A 17874-nucleotide genomic window follows, 5' to 3' on the forward strand; every position below is an offset into this window, starting at 1 on the left:
AAGGCCAGATTTGAACTCAGGTCCTCCTGAATCCAGGGCTGGTGCTCTATCCACTGCGCCATCTAGCTGCCCCCTCATAATCACTTCTAACCTCTCCACCTTTCAGTACTTTCTCAAGCCATTTCTGTTACTCTGGTTTTGTTCTCCCTTCCCAATGTAGACCCCTTCATGAACCAGTTCAACTCTCCACTATCCTCTATTCTCAAACCCCTTGCCCTCTTGTCTTCCTGATCACACTTTGCCAAACTCCAAGCTTGGCTGAATCCCATCATCTGCTTCCCATGATCCTATTCATCTGTTCCTAAAGAGTTAGAAAGTGATGACTAGGTCCACTCTAAGCCTAATAGATCTTATCTCAACTGGCCCTTCAATATAGCAAAGCAATCTTTTAACCCTCCCTTAAAAATTCTTTATCCTATCATTCCTACCATGCTGCCTACAAATATACCCATGCCCCCACTCCAAACTTAAAGATTCAATCTCCAGAGCCCACCATCCTTATTAATTGCCATCCAATCTTTCTCCTCCACCTTTCAGCTAAACTCTTTGAAATAGTTATATCTATGCTCAGTGCTTCCATGTCTTTTTTTTACTCTCTTATAAACTCCCTGAAATCTGGTTTCTGACTTTATCATTTAATTGATACTATTCTTTTTGAAGTTATGTGATCTCTTAAATACTAACTCAAATGGTCTCTTCTTAGTCCTATTCTCTTTGACCTCTCTGTAGTACCTGGTATTCTTAATCACTACCTAACTCCTCACTTAATTTTCATGACACTGCTTTTTCTTGGGTTTCCTCCTTGTCTGATCTCATCTCAGACTGTTTTACTAAGTTTTCATTCATGTCATGACTACTAATCATGAGTATACCAAGGCTCTGTCTGGTCCCTCTTTTCTCTTTACATTCTCTCACTTTGTTGATATCATTAAGTCCTATGGGCTCAATTATCAGCGCTATGCTAATTATTCCCAGATTTATAGCTCCAGCCCTAAGTCTTTCTCTTGTGCTCCAGTCTCATACTACCTATTGTCTGTTGGATATATTGTAGTAGATATCCAGATAGCTCAAACTCAATATATCCAAAACAGAACTCAGTATACCATTCCTGTCCTCTTCTTAACTTCTAAAGTACTGTCAAGGGCACCACTATCCTCCATCATCTAGGTTAGCAACCTTGTTTCATCCAGTCAGTTGCCAAATCTTGTTTCTACCTCCACAATATCTCTCAAATACATCTCTTTCTTTGTTGTCCCACAGGCATCACTCTAGTTCAGGCCCTCATCACCTCTCTCCTAAACTACTGCAAAAGCCTCCAAGTTGGTTTCCATGTTTCATGTTTCTCCCCACTCTAATCCAGTCATCACTCAAATGCCAAGTGATTTTTCTAAAGGATAGGGTTGACTATGTCACTCCCCAACCCCCTCGATAAACTCTAGCTGTCCTTACTGCTTCCAGTATTTAAATACAAACTCTTTTATTTGGCATTTAAAGCTCTTCACATCTTAGCTTCTTTCTGTCTTTCCAGTCTTACTCCATTACTTTGTTTCACAAACACTATGGTCCTCTCTGCCCTCTTGCTATTCCTTAGACACAATGCTCCACTTTCCATCTCTGTGCCTTTGTAATGGCTATCCTCCATGTCTGGAATGTTTCCTTTAAGATTAACTCAAGGGGCAGCTAGGTGGCGCAGTGGATAGAGCACTGGCCCTGGAGTCAGGAATACCTGAGTTCAAATCCGGCCTCAGACACTTAACACTTACTAGCTGTGTGACCCTGGGCAAGTCACTTAACCCCAATTGCCTCACTAAAAAAAAAAAAAAAATTAAAGATTAACTCAAATGCTACTTAATGAAGGAGGCTTACCCCAGCCCCCTGAGATGCTAATGCCTACCTGTCTAAGGTTCTCTTCTATCTTCTTTGTGTGCATCTTGTATGTACATATTTGGGGATATGTTGTCTCCCTCATTAGAATGTAAATTTATTAAAGGCACAAATCCTTTTTTTCCTTTGTACTCCCCATGCCTAGATAAATGCATACTGATGGGCTGATAATGCAACATCAAGACCTACTACTCATATAGACTAGAAACTCTCCAAAACATTAAAATGAGCTCACAATGTCATTTTTTTCATAGAAGTAAACTTACAAGAAGTTCGATAGCTATTGCTTCATGCCTTTTTCTGCACTGGGTCTTGTCAACTCGTTCATTTAGTTCCTTCAGCTTATAGTCAAATACTTTGTAATTTACAATGCAGACTTCCTGTCGAATCAAGCATTTAACCTAGAAATTAAAAATAAAAACACTACATTTCAAGTTAAAAGTTCATATGCCCTGAGGATTTTTTTCTACTTTTTGAAACAAAAACATACAACCATTACCTAATTCCTCAAATTTACTCTCTTCTGGAGAGTCATAACAATAAAAAATTACATCATTTTTTCACTTCTAAATCACATGTATTCATTAGGGTATCTATCCAATTTTCACCTAGTTGCTGAGCCAAATTTTAGTTAAGATTTATTAAAATTCAAGATGTACTATTTAACACTTGATAAAAATGCAATGCAATTTCAATAAGTTAACCTGAACTTATAGTTACCTAAGTTTATAGGCAAATCTTCCCTAAAGCATTAACAAAATGGATTCAATATAATTTTAATAAGTGAAAACTTATGTAATAAACATTAGGGATTGAAGTAATACACTTAAGTAAATCTTGACCCCTTACCAATAATTTTTAAAGTATCCTTTTTTTTTTTCCTTTTTTTTTTTTTGCGGGGCAATGGGGGTTAAGTGACTTGCCTAGGGTCACACAGCTGGTAAGTGTCAAGTGTCTGAGGCCGGATTTGAACTCAGGTACTCCTGAATACAGGGCCAGTGCTTTATCCACTGCGCCACCTAGCCGCCCCCTAAAGTATCCTTTTAAAAATAAAATGATAGGACATATATTTAAAATCAAAAGCTAGCTTCATCTGCAGTGGAGAAATAAAAATGCTAACCTTATAAATACAGGGGGTAAGGTGAAACCCCCTCAAACTTCCCCAATATTTGACATTATTTTATAAATGTTAACAGTAGAAAAAGAAATTCACAATAGTGAAAGAAATTAAAAGCATAAACACTGGCAGAAGAAATTACTGTATTTACAAATGACATGTTATCACTTACTTAAAAAGGCCCAAGAAATTAGTAATTAAGTCAATCAATGGTTCTAATAAAGTATTAGGATATAAATTAACCTAGCATTTCTCTATAACAATAGCCCCAAACACAATGAAATGATAGAAAAACTGAACTGAAAATTACTAGACAATACATAAAATATTTAGGGGTTAGTCTACCATGACTATGTTTAAGCAAAAAGGAAAAGGTGAAAACAGTCTCTGTCCTCAAGGAACATACATTAAAACAGAGAAGATGATATATACATAACTAAGCACAGAAAAAAGAGATATAGAATAGATGGAAGTGAGATCTTGGAGGGGAAAGAATTTAACAGGTTTGAGGACCAAGAAAAGACCTGCAGAAGATGGGACTTGAGCTGATACTTCAAGGAAGCCAGAGAAACTAACAGGTAGAGGTGAAGGGGCAGAACATGTTCTCTAAGCATGGAGAACAATCAGTCCAATGGCTGAGAGATAGGACATAAGACTATAATGTTCAAGGAATTGTAAGTAAGACAGTGTGACTGAATCATAGTTTGTGGAGGGAAGTAAAATTTAAGATGGGAAAAGCGGAAAGGAACCAGATTATGAAAAGCTTTAAATGCCAAACAGAGGACTTTATATTTGATAAGGAGGTAATAGGGAGCCACTGGAGCTTACTGAATAACAGAAGGGTAACACTGTTATGATGTTTTTAAAAAAAGTCTTGGCAAAGTGGACGACAGATTAGAATAAGAGAGATAAACCAATTAGAAGTCCAGGTGAAAGACAATGAGACTTTGAAACAAAGGTTGCAGTTTTGAGTAGAAAGGAGAAATATGAGAGAAGTTGTAAAGGTATGCCCGAAGACAGAGATAACTCTAGATGTCTAGATCACCACCTTTCACTAAAGCTTCCCCACCCCAAATGGAACTTTCCTTTGTCAGGTGGTAATACCATTTACCATCTATAAAAGCTTTTGCCTTTCTTACATTGGGAAGAAATGCATTTCAGAGAATTATGTCTCTCAACTATTTTCTCCCTCGAGAATCTATTGCTCTTGGTCCCTGTTCTCTAGCGCCTAAATAAAAGATTATTTTATTCTAATTGGATTTGTGTGCAAGAGGGTGTAATTCTTTAAAGAGGAATAACTAAGGACTCCCACAACCAATTTCCCCCTTGACAACAACAAATCTCAAGGAAAACACTTCCATAAAATAGGGATAAAGGAGAGTATACAACTTCCAGAGCTCAAACTACATTAAGAATCAATATATATCAAAACTATTTCATATGTGTTTAAAAAAAAAAAAGAGGAGTCTACATCAGACATGTCAAACATGTAGTCTGTGACCTGCAAACTGCTCAGTGCAGAAGAACCAGATTAAAACATAATTGAGGGGCAGGTAGGTGGCACAGTGGATAGAACACTGGCCCTGGATTCAGGAGGACCTGAGTTCAAGTCTGGCCTCAGACACTTAACACTTACTAGCTGTGTGACCCTGGGCAAGTCACTTAACCCCAATTGCCTCACAAAAACACAAAACAAAACATAATTGAGAAATAGTTAACAAACAAAAAATACAATGAAACAATATGTGATTTTCAAAGTGACTATGCGCCCGCAGGGATCCTTATGTATTGAGTCAAGATAATAGAATGTGGTAGATGAGATTTAGCAGATACTCAGGGGCCCACCTGGAGATCAATTTAAACTGAAACTGATCGAATTGGATAAGGCAACTGACTGTTGACTGCTTACTAGATTGTAAGCACATCTGCCTGGTACTTAAGGGTACTTAAGAAAGTAATTGTTCTCAGAAGCTAAAAACTTTGAACTTTACATTGAGACCACCTTCGGGTCCAGTGAACCAATGAATTTGAATGACACTAGCCAATCAGCTTGAAGAACCTCCCATTTCTGGGAGGGGAACATGAAGGAGGAAGGGGACGCTGATGAGAGGCTTCTTGCTCTTTTTTGGCGTGGTGGCAGAGGACTTCAGAAGTGAGAGGTTTAAGAAGGCGAGGATTTCCAGGCTATAAGAAATCTGTTCTCAAACTTTCTCTTTCTTTTACTATCTTTCAATAAACCCTTAAAAAACCTAAACTTGTTTATCAGTGATTTTAGTCAGTTTCCCCCCAAAACTGGGGGCACAGATTAGAACTCACATTTAGAATTTTAAATTACACAGTATGTATGTTGTATTTGAGTGACATCACTGGTCTAGACAATCAAAAAAATCAAATAAACAATTGAACTCAGTCGCCACATGTTTGATGAATAAAAGAAACTGGGAAGCTGGGATGATGAAGCAAGGGGAAAAAATTCCCTAATTGAGAATTGGTGGGGGAAAAAAAAAAGATGTAGATCAATATCTTATACCACTTGCTAACATAAGTTTCAAATGTATACCCAATATAAATAGAAAAGATTACTTCACAAAGGAGCAGTTAGGTGGTGTAGTAGATAGAGTGTTGGGGCTAGAGTCAAGAAGACTCATCTTGGAATTCAAATCCAACCTCAGACACTTACTCACTGTGTGTCACTTAACCCTGTTTGCCTCAGTTCCTGATCTGTAAAATAAACTGGACAAGCAAATAGCAAACCACTTCATTATCTTTGCCAATAAAACCCCAAATGTGGTCACTAAGAGTTGGATACAACTAAAACACCTGAAATAACAACTTCACAAAAAAAAATCAGAGAATGGAAAGCCTATATAACTAAGTGAAGATTGCTAAATCAAACAAGAGATGAAAGTTTAATTGAAAAAAAAAACAATAAACAAAAAAGACTCCAACCCCTCCACATTTTCAACTCCATAAAATTAAACAGCTTTTGAATCAAACAAAATCCATGCAGCTAGAATAAAGGAAACTATCACCTAGAAAAAAATCTTTGCAATAAATATTTATTGAAGTCTGCAATCAAACATACATATATAAGGCATATATATGTATATATATACATGTATATGCTATATACACATATGTGATATATACATGTGCATGATATATATGTGGAATTAACACAAATAAGGAAGTCATGTCATTCCTTAGTAGGTATACAAAATAGTTTTGAAAGGACTACAAACTATCAGCAACTATATGAAATGAAAATGAAAACTGCTGTTACCTCATACCAGCTATTAATCTTTAAGCACCTACTATGTGCCAGACTCTGATATATGTGACATATATACAAAGGATGTCCACTTTCAAGGAACATACATTCTAATGGAGAAGACAAGTTCATAAATAAGTATATAGAGAAGAAACACACATAAATTCAAAATAGCTAAAATTCAAGGTGATTTGGGGAGGAAGATACCAGTAGTTGGGAGAATCAGGAAGATATTGCCCAAGCTGTTTTTCTGAAGGATAAGTGGGATTCTATGAGGTAGGAGTGAGAGTCATTCCAGGCCTGTGAGGGTAGCCAGTACAAAAGCATATGAACAGGAGATGGAGTGTGGTATGTGAGGACAGACAGAGAGAAGGCAATTTGAAAATGAAAACAGTAAAAAGACAAAAATCAGAACTAATTAAGGGTGAATGAGCTGTGGGAAGACAGGAATAATAATACACGGTTTTGAAAAAACAACAATATATTTTTCTGGTTACATGTAAAAACATTTTTTAAAATTTTTAAGTGAGGCAATTGGGGTTAAGTGACTTGCCCAAGGTCACACAGCTAGTAAGTGTCAACTGTCTGAGGCAGGATTTGAATTCAGGTGCTCCTGACTCCAGGGCTAGTGCTCTATCCACTATGTCACCTAGCTGCCCCCCAAAATAATATTTTAACAATTATTTTTCAAAATTTTGAATTCCAAATTTTCTCCTTCCTTCTTTCCCTTTCCCTTAGACAGTAAGCAATTTGATAGAGGTTATACACATGCAATTATGCAAAACATATTTCCATATTAGTCACGTTATGAAAGAAAATTGAGATAAAAAAATAACCTCTACTAGAAAAGTAAAGGAACTGAAAAATAATATGGTATGATTTGCAGATTCCTTCAGTTCTTTCTCCAGAAGTGAATAGCACTTTTTATTATGACTCCTATGGAACTGTCTTGGGTCACTTTATTGCCAAGAAGTACTAAGTCTTTCACAGTTCTTTATTATACAATATTGCTGTTGCTGTGTACAATGTTCTTCCGATTCTTCTCCCTTTACTTTGCATCAGTTTGTCTGTATTTTTTCAGGTTTTTCTGAAACCACCTTTTTCGTCATTTCTCATAGCACAATAGTATTCCATCAAAATCATATACCACAACTTATTCATCCATTCCCCAATTTATGAGCATCCCCCCAATTTCTAATTATTTCCCACCAAATGTTTTTCATATAGATATTTTTCTTTTTTTCCTTTTTAAAAAAAATCTCTCTGGAATATAGATCTAATAGTGGTACTGCTGGGTCAAAAGGGATGCATAGTTTTATAGCCTTTTGGGCATAATGGTTCCTAATTGCTCTCCAGAACTATTGGATCTGTTTGCAACTCTTACCAACAATATTACTGTCCCAATTTTTCAACATCCTCTCTAACATCTGTCATTTTCCTTTCTTGTTACATTAGTTAATTTGATAGGTATGAAGTAGTACCTCACAGCTGTTTTAATTTGCATTTCTCTAATAAACAGTGAGAGCCATTTTTTCAAATGATTATAGATAACTTTGATTTCTTTGCCTATTAATTTCATGCTTACAGTCTTTGACAACTTATCAATTGGGAACTGACTTGTACTCTTACAAATTTGACTCAGTTCTCTATATATTTGAGAAATGAGGCCTTTATTAGAGATACTTGTTTATAAAAATTATTTCCCAGCTTTCTGCTTTATTCCTAATCTTGGGCCCACTGGTTTTATTTATGCAGGTACTTCTTAATTTAATATAAGCAACATTATCCATTCTACATTTCATAATGCTTTCCATATCTTCTTTGGTCAAAAATTCTTCCCTAATCCACAGATATGAGAGGTAAACTGTTCCATGCCTTCCTGAATTTGCTTATGGTATCACTCTTTTTACATTTTTATTATTTTTTTTGTTTAGAATTTTATTTTCCAAATTACATGTAAAAGCACATTTTGACATCAATTTTTTAAAACTTTCTTCCAACTTCTCTTCCTCCCTCCCTTCCCACCTGCCCCACCCCAAGAACTCAAACAATTCAAAGTAAGTTATACATAAGTAGTCACGGGAAACATTTCTACATTAGCTAGGTTGTGAGAGAAAAAGAGATTAAAAACAAGACTTCAGATTAAGGAGTTGTCCAAAAAAAAAAAAAGTATTTCAGATACCATCAGTTTTCTCTGTAGGTGTACTGCAATTTTCATAAGTCCTTCAGAGTTATATTGGATCATTACCTTGCTGAAAATAACCACGTGCTTCTCAGGAGATCATCTTACACTACTGTTGTTTTGTTTTGTAGGGACAAATTTTTAATTGGGGAGTGTTAGCTAAGCGGCTCGCCACACTATTGGGGCAAGAAAGGAGACAGCCTCCCTCAAAACAGAGCAGGATTTCTTTAACAAGAACAAACTTAAAAAAACACAAACAGGATCAGCAGGATCAAGGGAAAAGAAATAAAATGGGGAAAGGGAAATTATACAACCTGAACTACACCACCGCCCAGGAATCAGCTGAGAACACACAACAGCGTCCTGTTGCCTTCCAGCTTCAAGCTAGAATGTGGAAAACCCTCTCTTCTTCCTGGCAGACCCCAGGCTGACTACACACAGCCCCCAGCCAATTGGCTGGCCACTTTGACAGTCACATGACTGCCCTCACAAGGCTTTCAATCATAATTTTGCCAGGCCCATGTAGGTGTCGGTGAGTGGTGATGACATGAGGTGCCAGTGCCATGGCAACGGCTACAACCAGCGGGTGGAGCACCATGCCATTTGCAGAGCCCCAGAGGCCAGTGCGCACGTTGAGGTTTTTTTTTTTTTAATTCTAGCCAAAAGATGGGGTCATAAAAACCTCAAATAACAATTAATTCTTTACATTCCCCACTTTGTTTCATCAAGAAACACGGTGTTTCCTTGATGGAACAATACATAATAAACAATAAATAAATAAATAAAATAACAGAATATCATAACCAATGCTAACAAACAATATACTAATAACAATATAGGAAAGGGAAAATACATATTACAGATGTTGTATATAGTAACAGAAGGAAAAACAAAAAAACAAAAACATCCATTTAGAGTTCTTAAAATCTTGTCTTTAAAGGAGGGTTGAGATGTCATCAGGGGAACTGGACTCTGGTCTGGATTCTGGTTGTCTCTGGAACTGCTGGATTTTCATTAATCTTTAGCATAGCATTGTCCAAAAATGTTCAAATTAAATAATGAAAATTCTTCAAAATATACAAAAAAAGTTTAAACTTGATATATAGGGGCAGTTAGGTGGCACATTGGATCGAACACTGGCCTTGGATTCAGGAGGACCTGAGTTCAAATACGGCTTCAGACACTTAACACTTGCTAGCTGTGTGACCTTGGACAAGTCACTTAACCCCAATTGCCTTACCAACAAAACAAAACAAAACAAAACAAAAAACTTGATATATATATATACAGCACATTGGAGTCCCCCTTTTGGAGGATACCCATATCCATACGTAATACAAAATTGAGAAAGTTATGACATTACTAACACTTTTTACCACTATATGTCTGGATCAAGGTCAAATTTAGTTATGTGTCCATGATAACACCTGAAAATGTTATGGAAAGGTTACCATACTACATCTTGTGGTGCATAGACATCTAATAACTGTGCTAGGCCTTGCAATTGTGCTCTACATAGCTGCTCTCATAAGCAAACTATGGACTTCCTGAATGTATTTGGCTGTTGTCTCAGCCTCCATCAGGGTATCTTAAATGTACCTGTCTCTCCTCCTGTTGTACATATATTCTCTCCAGGGCCTTACTGACTTCGGATTCTGATCAAACAAACCTAGGTATAAATTTCTTCCATGCACTCAGATCCTTTGGACTGAATGGGCTATATGGTTTATGCTATGCTCCTCTGTGGGTATGGTCTGTAACATCCTGCAGAGGGAGCAGTTTCTGTTGATCTGATTCTAAAGACTGGTCTAAATCTGTTTCTGAACTCAGGTCATCTCCAATAGAGGGACCTGTTCTGGTATCCCTCTGAACACGTGGTCTACTATGGTCATATCCCTTCCTCTCTTTACAGCTTTTTTGGAAAAAATACCACATTGCAATAATGACAATAACGAGAATAAAATTTATAGTCATTTGAGCTATGATTATAGTAGTATAGTTAAGTTCAAATTTAGTTGTAATGCTTCCAGTAATACTGTATATGTGCTCAGTGGGAAAGATAAACTCTCCCATACCATTGTTCCAAAGATTTTTTACTGTGTTTGTGAGGAGGAAACCAGCAATGCCATGAATAAGTATTGAGCAGGCCAACAGTTTAAATCGGGACAATATGTGTCCCAAAATATGCCAATTAGAATATACAAGGGGGAAGCCAATATTCAATCATGGTGCAGCTTAAAATGGACTGGCTTTTCTTTGACCAGCAAGATAAATGCTAAGGTTTTTTAAGAGCAAGGGAGATTGCCTAAGGGGGCAGTAGGGGAGGGGCAAGAAGGTCCCCCAGGTTAGTTGGCTCGTGGCCAAATAAGGAGGAAGGGGGGGGGGTAAAGAAATTTGCTAGGTCAATCAACTCCTGGCTGACTTGCCAAAACTGTGGGGAGCAATTTTTATTTGGGGAGTGTTAGCAAAGTGGCTTGCCACAATAGTGGGGCAAGGAAGGAGAAAGCCTCCCTCAAAACAGAGCAGGATTTCTTTAACAAGAACAAACTTAAAAAAACACAAACAGGATCAGTAGGATCAAGGGAAAGGAAACAAAATGGGGAAAGGGAAATTATACAACCTGAACTACACCACCTCCCAGGAACCAGCTGAGAACACACAGCCCCCAGCCAATTGGCTGGCCACTTTGACAGTCACATGAATGCCCTCACTAGGCTTCCAATCATTATAATTTTGCCAGGCCCATGTAGGTGTTGGTGAGTGGTGATGATGTGAGGTGCCAGCGCCATGGCAATGGCTACAGCCAGTGGGTGGAGTACTCTGCCGTTTGCAGAGCCCCAGATGCCAGTTGGGCACACCAAGGTTTTTTTTTTTTAATTCTAGCCAAAGATGTGGTCATAAAAACCTCAAATAACAATTAATTCTTTACAGTATACAGTACATTTCTCTCTGCCTCAATTCATATGGGTTTTTCCAGGTTTTTCTGATAGTATCCTGTTCATCATAACTTTATTATATAGTACCTTAAACTTGATAAAGAATTTTCTTCACAATAGCCCAGCAGAGTGGGTACCATATGTTTTGCCATCGTAGTCAATCATCATAACTATTTCCGTTCATCCCCATTCCCTTCCAATGATATTTACTCTATTTTCTATCTTATTTTGCCCTATTCCTCCTCAAAAGTGTTTTGCTACTGACTGCCCCCTCCCCTGCTCTACCCTCCCTTCATTCACCCTTCCCACCTTATCCTCCCCCCTGTCCCCACTTTCCTGTAGGGTTAAATAGATTACTCCTCCCAACTGGGTGTGTATGTTATTCCCTCCTTGAGCCCACTCTGATGAGGTTAAGGTCTTTGAGCCAATTCTGTTTTGTTAAATTTTTCTCCCTCTCTTCCTCCTCAACTCTCCCTATGAAATCAAGCAATTCAATATATGTCATACATGTGCTGTTATGCAGAACATCTTCACCTTCCTCAAAAGTGTTTTGCTTTTTACAGCTCCCTCCCCCAAACTTCCTTTCCCTTCTTCCCCTCTTCTCCTACCCCCCCATATCTCCTTCCCCACCCACTTTTCCAGAGGGCAAAAATATATTACCATACCCACTTGAGTATATATGTTATTCCCTCTTTGAGCCAATTCTGATGATAGTAAGGTTCACTCTCTGTCCTATTCCTTCCCCCTCTTCCCCTCCCCTCCATAAGCTTTTTTCTTGTTCCCTTCATGTGAGCTAGCTCTCCTCAATCCACCTCTCCCCTTCCCCCTCCCCCAGTCTATTCCTCCTACCCCCAGCCCTATTTTAAAGATGTCATCATGGGTTAGCTAGGTGGTACAGTGGACAAAGCACCAGCCCTGGCCCCAGGAAGCCCTGAACCCAAATCCAGTCCCAGACATAAGATACCCCACCCTGTTTTCCCCACAAAGAAGAAGCATAAACCAAAAACGAATGCTCTACAGATATCATCCCTTCATATTCAGTTCAGACGTGTGTCCTCTGAGTATTCCTTACTGAGAAAGTTCTTATGAGTTGCAAGTGTTATCTTCTCATGTAAGAATGTAAACAGTTTAGCCTTTTAATGTCCCTCATGGTTTCTTTTTCCTATTTACCTTTTTATGTTTCTCCAGGGTCTTGTATTTGAAAGTCAAATTTTCTATTCATTTCAGGTCTTTTCATCACAAATGCCTGAAAGTCCTCTTCTTCATTGAAATTCCATTTTTTCCTCTGAAAGATTACCCTCAGTTTTTCTGGGTATGTGATTCTTGGCTCTCTGGAATATCATATTCCATGCCCTCCAGTCCTTTAATGTAGATGCTGCTAGATCTTGTTTTATCCTTATTGGAGTTTCACAGTATTTGAATTCCTTTTTTCTAGCTGCTTGCAGTATTTTCTCCTTGACCTGGGAACTCTGGAATTTGGCTATAATATTCCTGGAGGTTTTCCTTTTGGGATCTCTTCCAAGAGATGATCAGTGGATTCTTTCAATTTCTACTTTACCTTCTGCTTCTAGAATATCAGGGCAACTTCCCCTTACAATTTCTTGGAAGATGATGTCTAGGCTCTTATTTATTTTTGGTCCTGGTTTTCAATGATTTTCAAATTATCTCTTCTGGATTTATTTTCCAGGTCAGCTGTTTTTCCAAGGAGATATTTCACATTGCCCTCTTTCATTCATTTGGATTTGCTTTACTGTGTCTTGATTTCTCATAAGGTCACTAGTTTCCATTTGTTCAGTCCTAATTCTTAGGCAATTATTTTCTTCAGACAGTTTTTTTTTTAATCTCCTTTTCCATTGACTTTTCAAGCTGTTGACTTTTTTTTCATGACTTTCCTGCATCGCTCTCATTTATTCCATTCTTTCCTCTCTCTCTCTCTCTCTCTCTCAATCTTCCTTCTATCTCTCCTACTTTCTCTTCAAAGTCCCTTTTGAGAGCTTCCATGGCCCTGAGGTTGTTATCTTCTTCTGATGGTCCACCTTGATCTTCCTTGTTGCTGAAGAAACTTTCTATAGTTCTCAACTTTCTTTGCTTGCTCATTATGCCGTTTTTTACTTGACTTTTAACTCCCCACCAGGGGGCCCTGCTTCTAGGCTACACTACTGTCCCTAGCTTACGAGGGTCCCAGGTGTTTTGGTTTGAGCGAGTGCAGGTTTTTCTCTCTCCTGGCCTGTTCTCTGGTCCAAAGATAACCTCAAGCCTACTTACTAAACAACCAAACAGCAAAGCTTTCTGTGGTGTGGTTGTTAGCTTAGATGAGCCTATGCCCCTCCCCCACCTGGGCCTCCCACTGCTCAGGATTTCTTCCTGGTCCCCGCTGGGGTGGGACAGCTGAATTCCTGCCTAGGTCCTGTTGACACCCCTCCACTTTCCCCCCCAGCCAGCTGTTCAGCCCTCTCACCTGACTGTAAGCTCAGTTCCAGAAGACGCTGGTGCAGCAGCTGATTCGGAGGCTTGGTGGTTAAGTTCCTCTAGTGCAGCGTGCCTGGGGTCTCTGTTGGCGAGATTGTGGGGTTGGAATTTACTGGCAGCTCAGCACAGCTCCCTTTAATCTGTCTATGGCTGGAAAATAATTTCAGCTCGTGTTTTTGTGGGTTTTTCTACTCCAGGGGTTCTTTTATTGCTGTTTTTGGGGTAATTGTATCAGGAGCTCTGTATGTTTAATGTCTTTTCTCCACCATCTTGGCTCCACCCCTGGTATCATTCTTTATGTCTAAATCATGTACCCACTTTGACCCTATCTTGGAATACAGTGCAAGATGTTGGTTTATAGGTTGTTTCTGCCATCCTGGTTTTCTAGTTTTCCCAGAAGTTTTTTCAAAGAGTTAGTTATTATTCCAAAAGCTTGGGTCTTTGGGTTTATCAAACACTAAGATTACTATGGCCATTTACTATTGTGTATTTTGTACACTCTTTCTACCACTCTTTCTTAGCCGGTACCTGATTGTTTCAATAATTACCACTTTATAATAGTTTTAGATCTGGTATCACTAGGCCATCTTCCTCTACATTTCACCCCAATCAACTCCCTTGACATTCTTGACCTTTTGTTCTTCCAGATGAATTTTGTAATTATTTTTTCAAGCTTGATAAAATAATTTTTTGGTAGTCTGATTGGTATGGCACTGAATAAATAAATTAATTTAGGTCAAATTGTCATTTTTATTATATTGGCTCAGCCTACACATAATCAAATTATATTTTTCCAATTGTTTAAATATGACTTTGTGAAAAACATTTTTTATTGTGTTCATATAGTTACTGCGTTTGTCTTGGCAGGCAGACTTCTAAATACTTTATATTATCTATAGTTATTTTAAATTCTATCTCCTGCTGCTGGACTTTGTTGGTAATATATAGAAATGCTGATGATTTATGTGGGTTTATTAGTTTTTTAGTTGATTCTCTAAGTACACCATCATATCACTTGCAGAGAATAATAGTTTTGTTTCTATTTTAATTCCTTCAATTTCTTACTCTTAATTAACATTTCTAGTCCAATAGTGAATAACTGTGGTGATAATGGCTCTCCTTTCTTCATCCCAATCTTATTGAGAAGTCTTCCTGTTTATCCCCATTATAGATAATGCTTGCTAATGTCCTTAAATAGATACTATTTAACATTTTAAGGAAAGCTCCATTTATTCCTATGATAGTGTTTTAAAATAGAAATGGGTATTGCATTTCATTAAAAGCTTTTTCTGCATCAATTGAGATAATCATATGATTTCTGTTGCTTTTACTTTTGATATGGTCAATTATGCTGATAGTTTTCCTAATGTTGAACCAGCCCTGCATTCCTGGTATAAATTCCCCTGGTCACAGTGTATGATCCTTGTGATATATTGCTGTAATCTCCTTGCTAGTAAAATTTTTGCAACAATATTCATTATAGAAATTGGTCTATAGTTTTCTTTCTCTGTTTTAGCTCTTTCTGGTTTAGTTATCAATACCATATTTGTGTCATAAAAGGAATTTGGTAGGACTCTGCTTGTTTTTCCAAGTAGTTTACACAGTATTAGAATTGTTTTTTTTTTTTTTTTAATGCTTGGTAGCATTCACTTGTGAATTCATCTGACCCTGGAGATTTCTTCTTAGGGAGTTCATTGATGGTTTTTTGATTTCTTTTTCTAAGAGGGGGTTATTAAGTATTCTATTTCCTCTTATTAATCTGTGCAATTTATATTTTTGGAAACATTCATCCATTTAATTTAGATTGTCAGATTTATCAGCAAATAATTTGGCAAAATAGCTCTTAATAAATTATTTTAATTTCTTCTTCATTGGTAAATTCACACTTCATTTTAACTAATGGTTTATCTCTTTTGTTAGCTTTCTCTTAACATCAGCTTTTAGTTTATTAGTTCAATGGGTTTTTTTCACTAATTTTTCTTTGATATTCAGGATTTCCAATTTGGTGTTTAATTGCAGATTTTTTTTCTAATTTTTTTTTTAAAAGTTGCATTCCCAATTCACTGATCTGCTCTTTCTCTATTTTATTGATATAAGCATTTAGAAACAGAAATTTTTCCTTAAGTGCTGCTTTGGCTGCTTCCCATAAAATTCTGATATTATTGACTGTTCCTAAGATGTGTTTTTTGACTCATTTATTCTTTAGGATTATGTTATTTAGTTTTCAATTAATTTTTTTTTTCAGGGCAATGGGGGTTAAGTGACTTGCCCAGGGTCACACAGCTAGTAAGTGTCAAGTGTCTAAGGCCGGATTTGAACTCAGGTGCTCCTGAATCCAGGGCCAGTGCTTTATCCACTGCGCCACCTAGCTGCCCCTCAATTAATTTTTAATCTATCTTTCCATGGTCTTTCTTGAATGTATTTTTATTGCATTATGATATGAAAAAGAGGCATTAAATATTTCTGCCTTTCTACATTTGATTTTAAGGTTTTTATGCCCAACTACATGTTCACTCTTTTTTTGTGTGTATGTAGGTGCCAGATAGGGCTGAGAAAAAGGTATATTCCTTTCTATCTCCATTTAGTTTTCTCCAGAGGTTTATCATATCTAAGTTTTTGAAAATGTTAGTCATTTCCTTAATCCTTTTTTATTTTGTGGTTAGATTTATCTAGTTCTGAGGCATATGTTGAGGTCCCCATAAATGTAGGGTTGTTTTTTTGTTTTGTTTTGTTTTAGTGAGGCAATTGGGGTTAAGTGACTTGCCCAGGGTCACACAGCTATTAAGTGTTAAGTGTCTGAGGCTGGATTTTAACTCAGGTACTCCTGACTCCAGGGCCAGTGCTCTATCCACTGTGCCACCTAGCTGCCCCTAAATGTAGTTTACTGTATATTTCCTTCTGTAACTCATTTAAAAAAAATAATTGGATGCTATACTATTTGGTGCATATGTGTTAAGTATTCATATTGTTTCATTGTTTATAGTACCTTCTGGCAAGATGTAGTTCCTTTCTTTATCTCTTTTAATTAGATCTGGTTTTGCTTTTTGTCTGAGATCATGATTGCTATCCTGCTTTTTTTACTTCAGCTGAAGTACAGCAGATTCTGTTCCAGCCCCTTACCTTTACTCTGTGTGTTTCTCTGCTTCAAATGTGTTTCTTGTAAACAACATATTGTAGGATTCTGGTTCTTAATCCACTTGGCTATCCATTTCCATATTTGGGGGTGAGTTCATCCCATTCACACTCGTTACTATGTATTTCCCTTCATTTTATTTTTGTTTGTCTCCTCCTCCTTTCATTCTTTCTCCTTTCACCCTGTCCGTCCTCGCCATTGTTTTGCTTCTGATCATTGCTTCCCTAAATCCACCCTCCCTTCTATCAGCACCCCTTCCCCAATTCCCACCCTCCCCTCCTACTTCTCCATAGGGTATGATAAATTTCTATATACAAGTGTTTGTTATTACCACTTTGAGCCAATTCCAATGAGAGTAAGATTCAAGTGCACTCATCTTTCCCTCCACTATACTAGGTCTTTTGCATCTCTTCATGTGAGACAATTCATCCCATTCTACCTTACCCTTCCTTCTCAAAGGGCAATCCTTTTTCACCCCTTAATTTTTTTCCTTTGGATTTCTTCCCATCAAGGTCAACATATACTGATAGCCTCTATGTATGCTCCCTCTAACTGCCTTAATAATGATAACACTCTTACAAGTTATAAATATCATCTTACCATGTAGGAATGTAAATAGTTTAACCTTATTGAATCTCTCATGATTTCTTTTTTCTGTTTACCTTTATATGCTTCTCTTGAATATTGTTATTTTATAATCAAATTTTCTGTTCAGTTCTGGTCTTTTAATCAGGAATGCTTGAAAGTCTTCTATTTCATTGAATATTCATTTTCCCCCACTGAAAGATTATACTCAGTTTTGCTGGGTAGGTGATTCTTGTAATCCTAGCTCCTCTGTCTTTTGGCATATCATATTCCCAGCCCTCCAATCTTTTAATGTAG

General features: G+C 37.4%; 1 protein-coding gene across 1 annotated transcript in view; it reads right to left on the bottom strand.

Moving 5' to 3' along the window:
• Nucleotides 1-17874, bottom strand: part of ATF7IP2 (activating transcription factor 7 interacting protein 2) — a 108106-nt gene that overhangs the window by 54299 nt on the left and 35933 nt on the right. Inside the window, exon 4 of the mRNA XM_043979560.1 lies at nucleotides 2151-2285. Coding sequence (XP_043835495.1) covers nucleotides 2151-2285 — 135 coding nt within the window. The remainder of the gene's footprint in view (nucleotides 1-2150; nucleotides 2286-17874) is intronic.

This window comes from Dromiciops gliroides, chromosome 1 (assembly GCF_019393635.1).
Source record: "Dromiciops gliroides isolate mDroGli1 chromosome 1, mDroGli1.pri, whole genome shotgun sequence".
Lineage (NCBI taxonomy): Eukaryota > Metazoa > Chordata > Mammalia > Microbiotheria > Microbiotheriidae > Dromiciops > Dromiciops gliroides.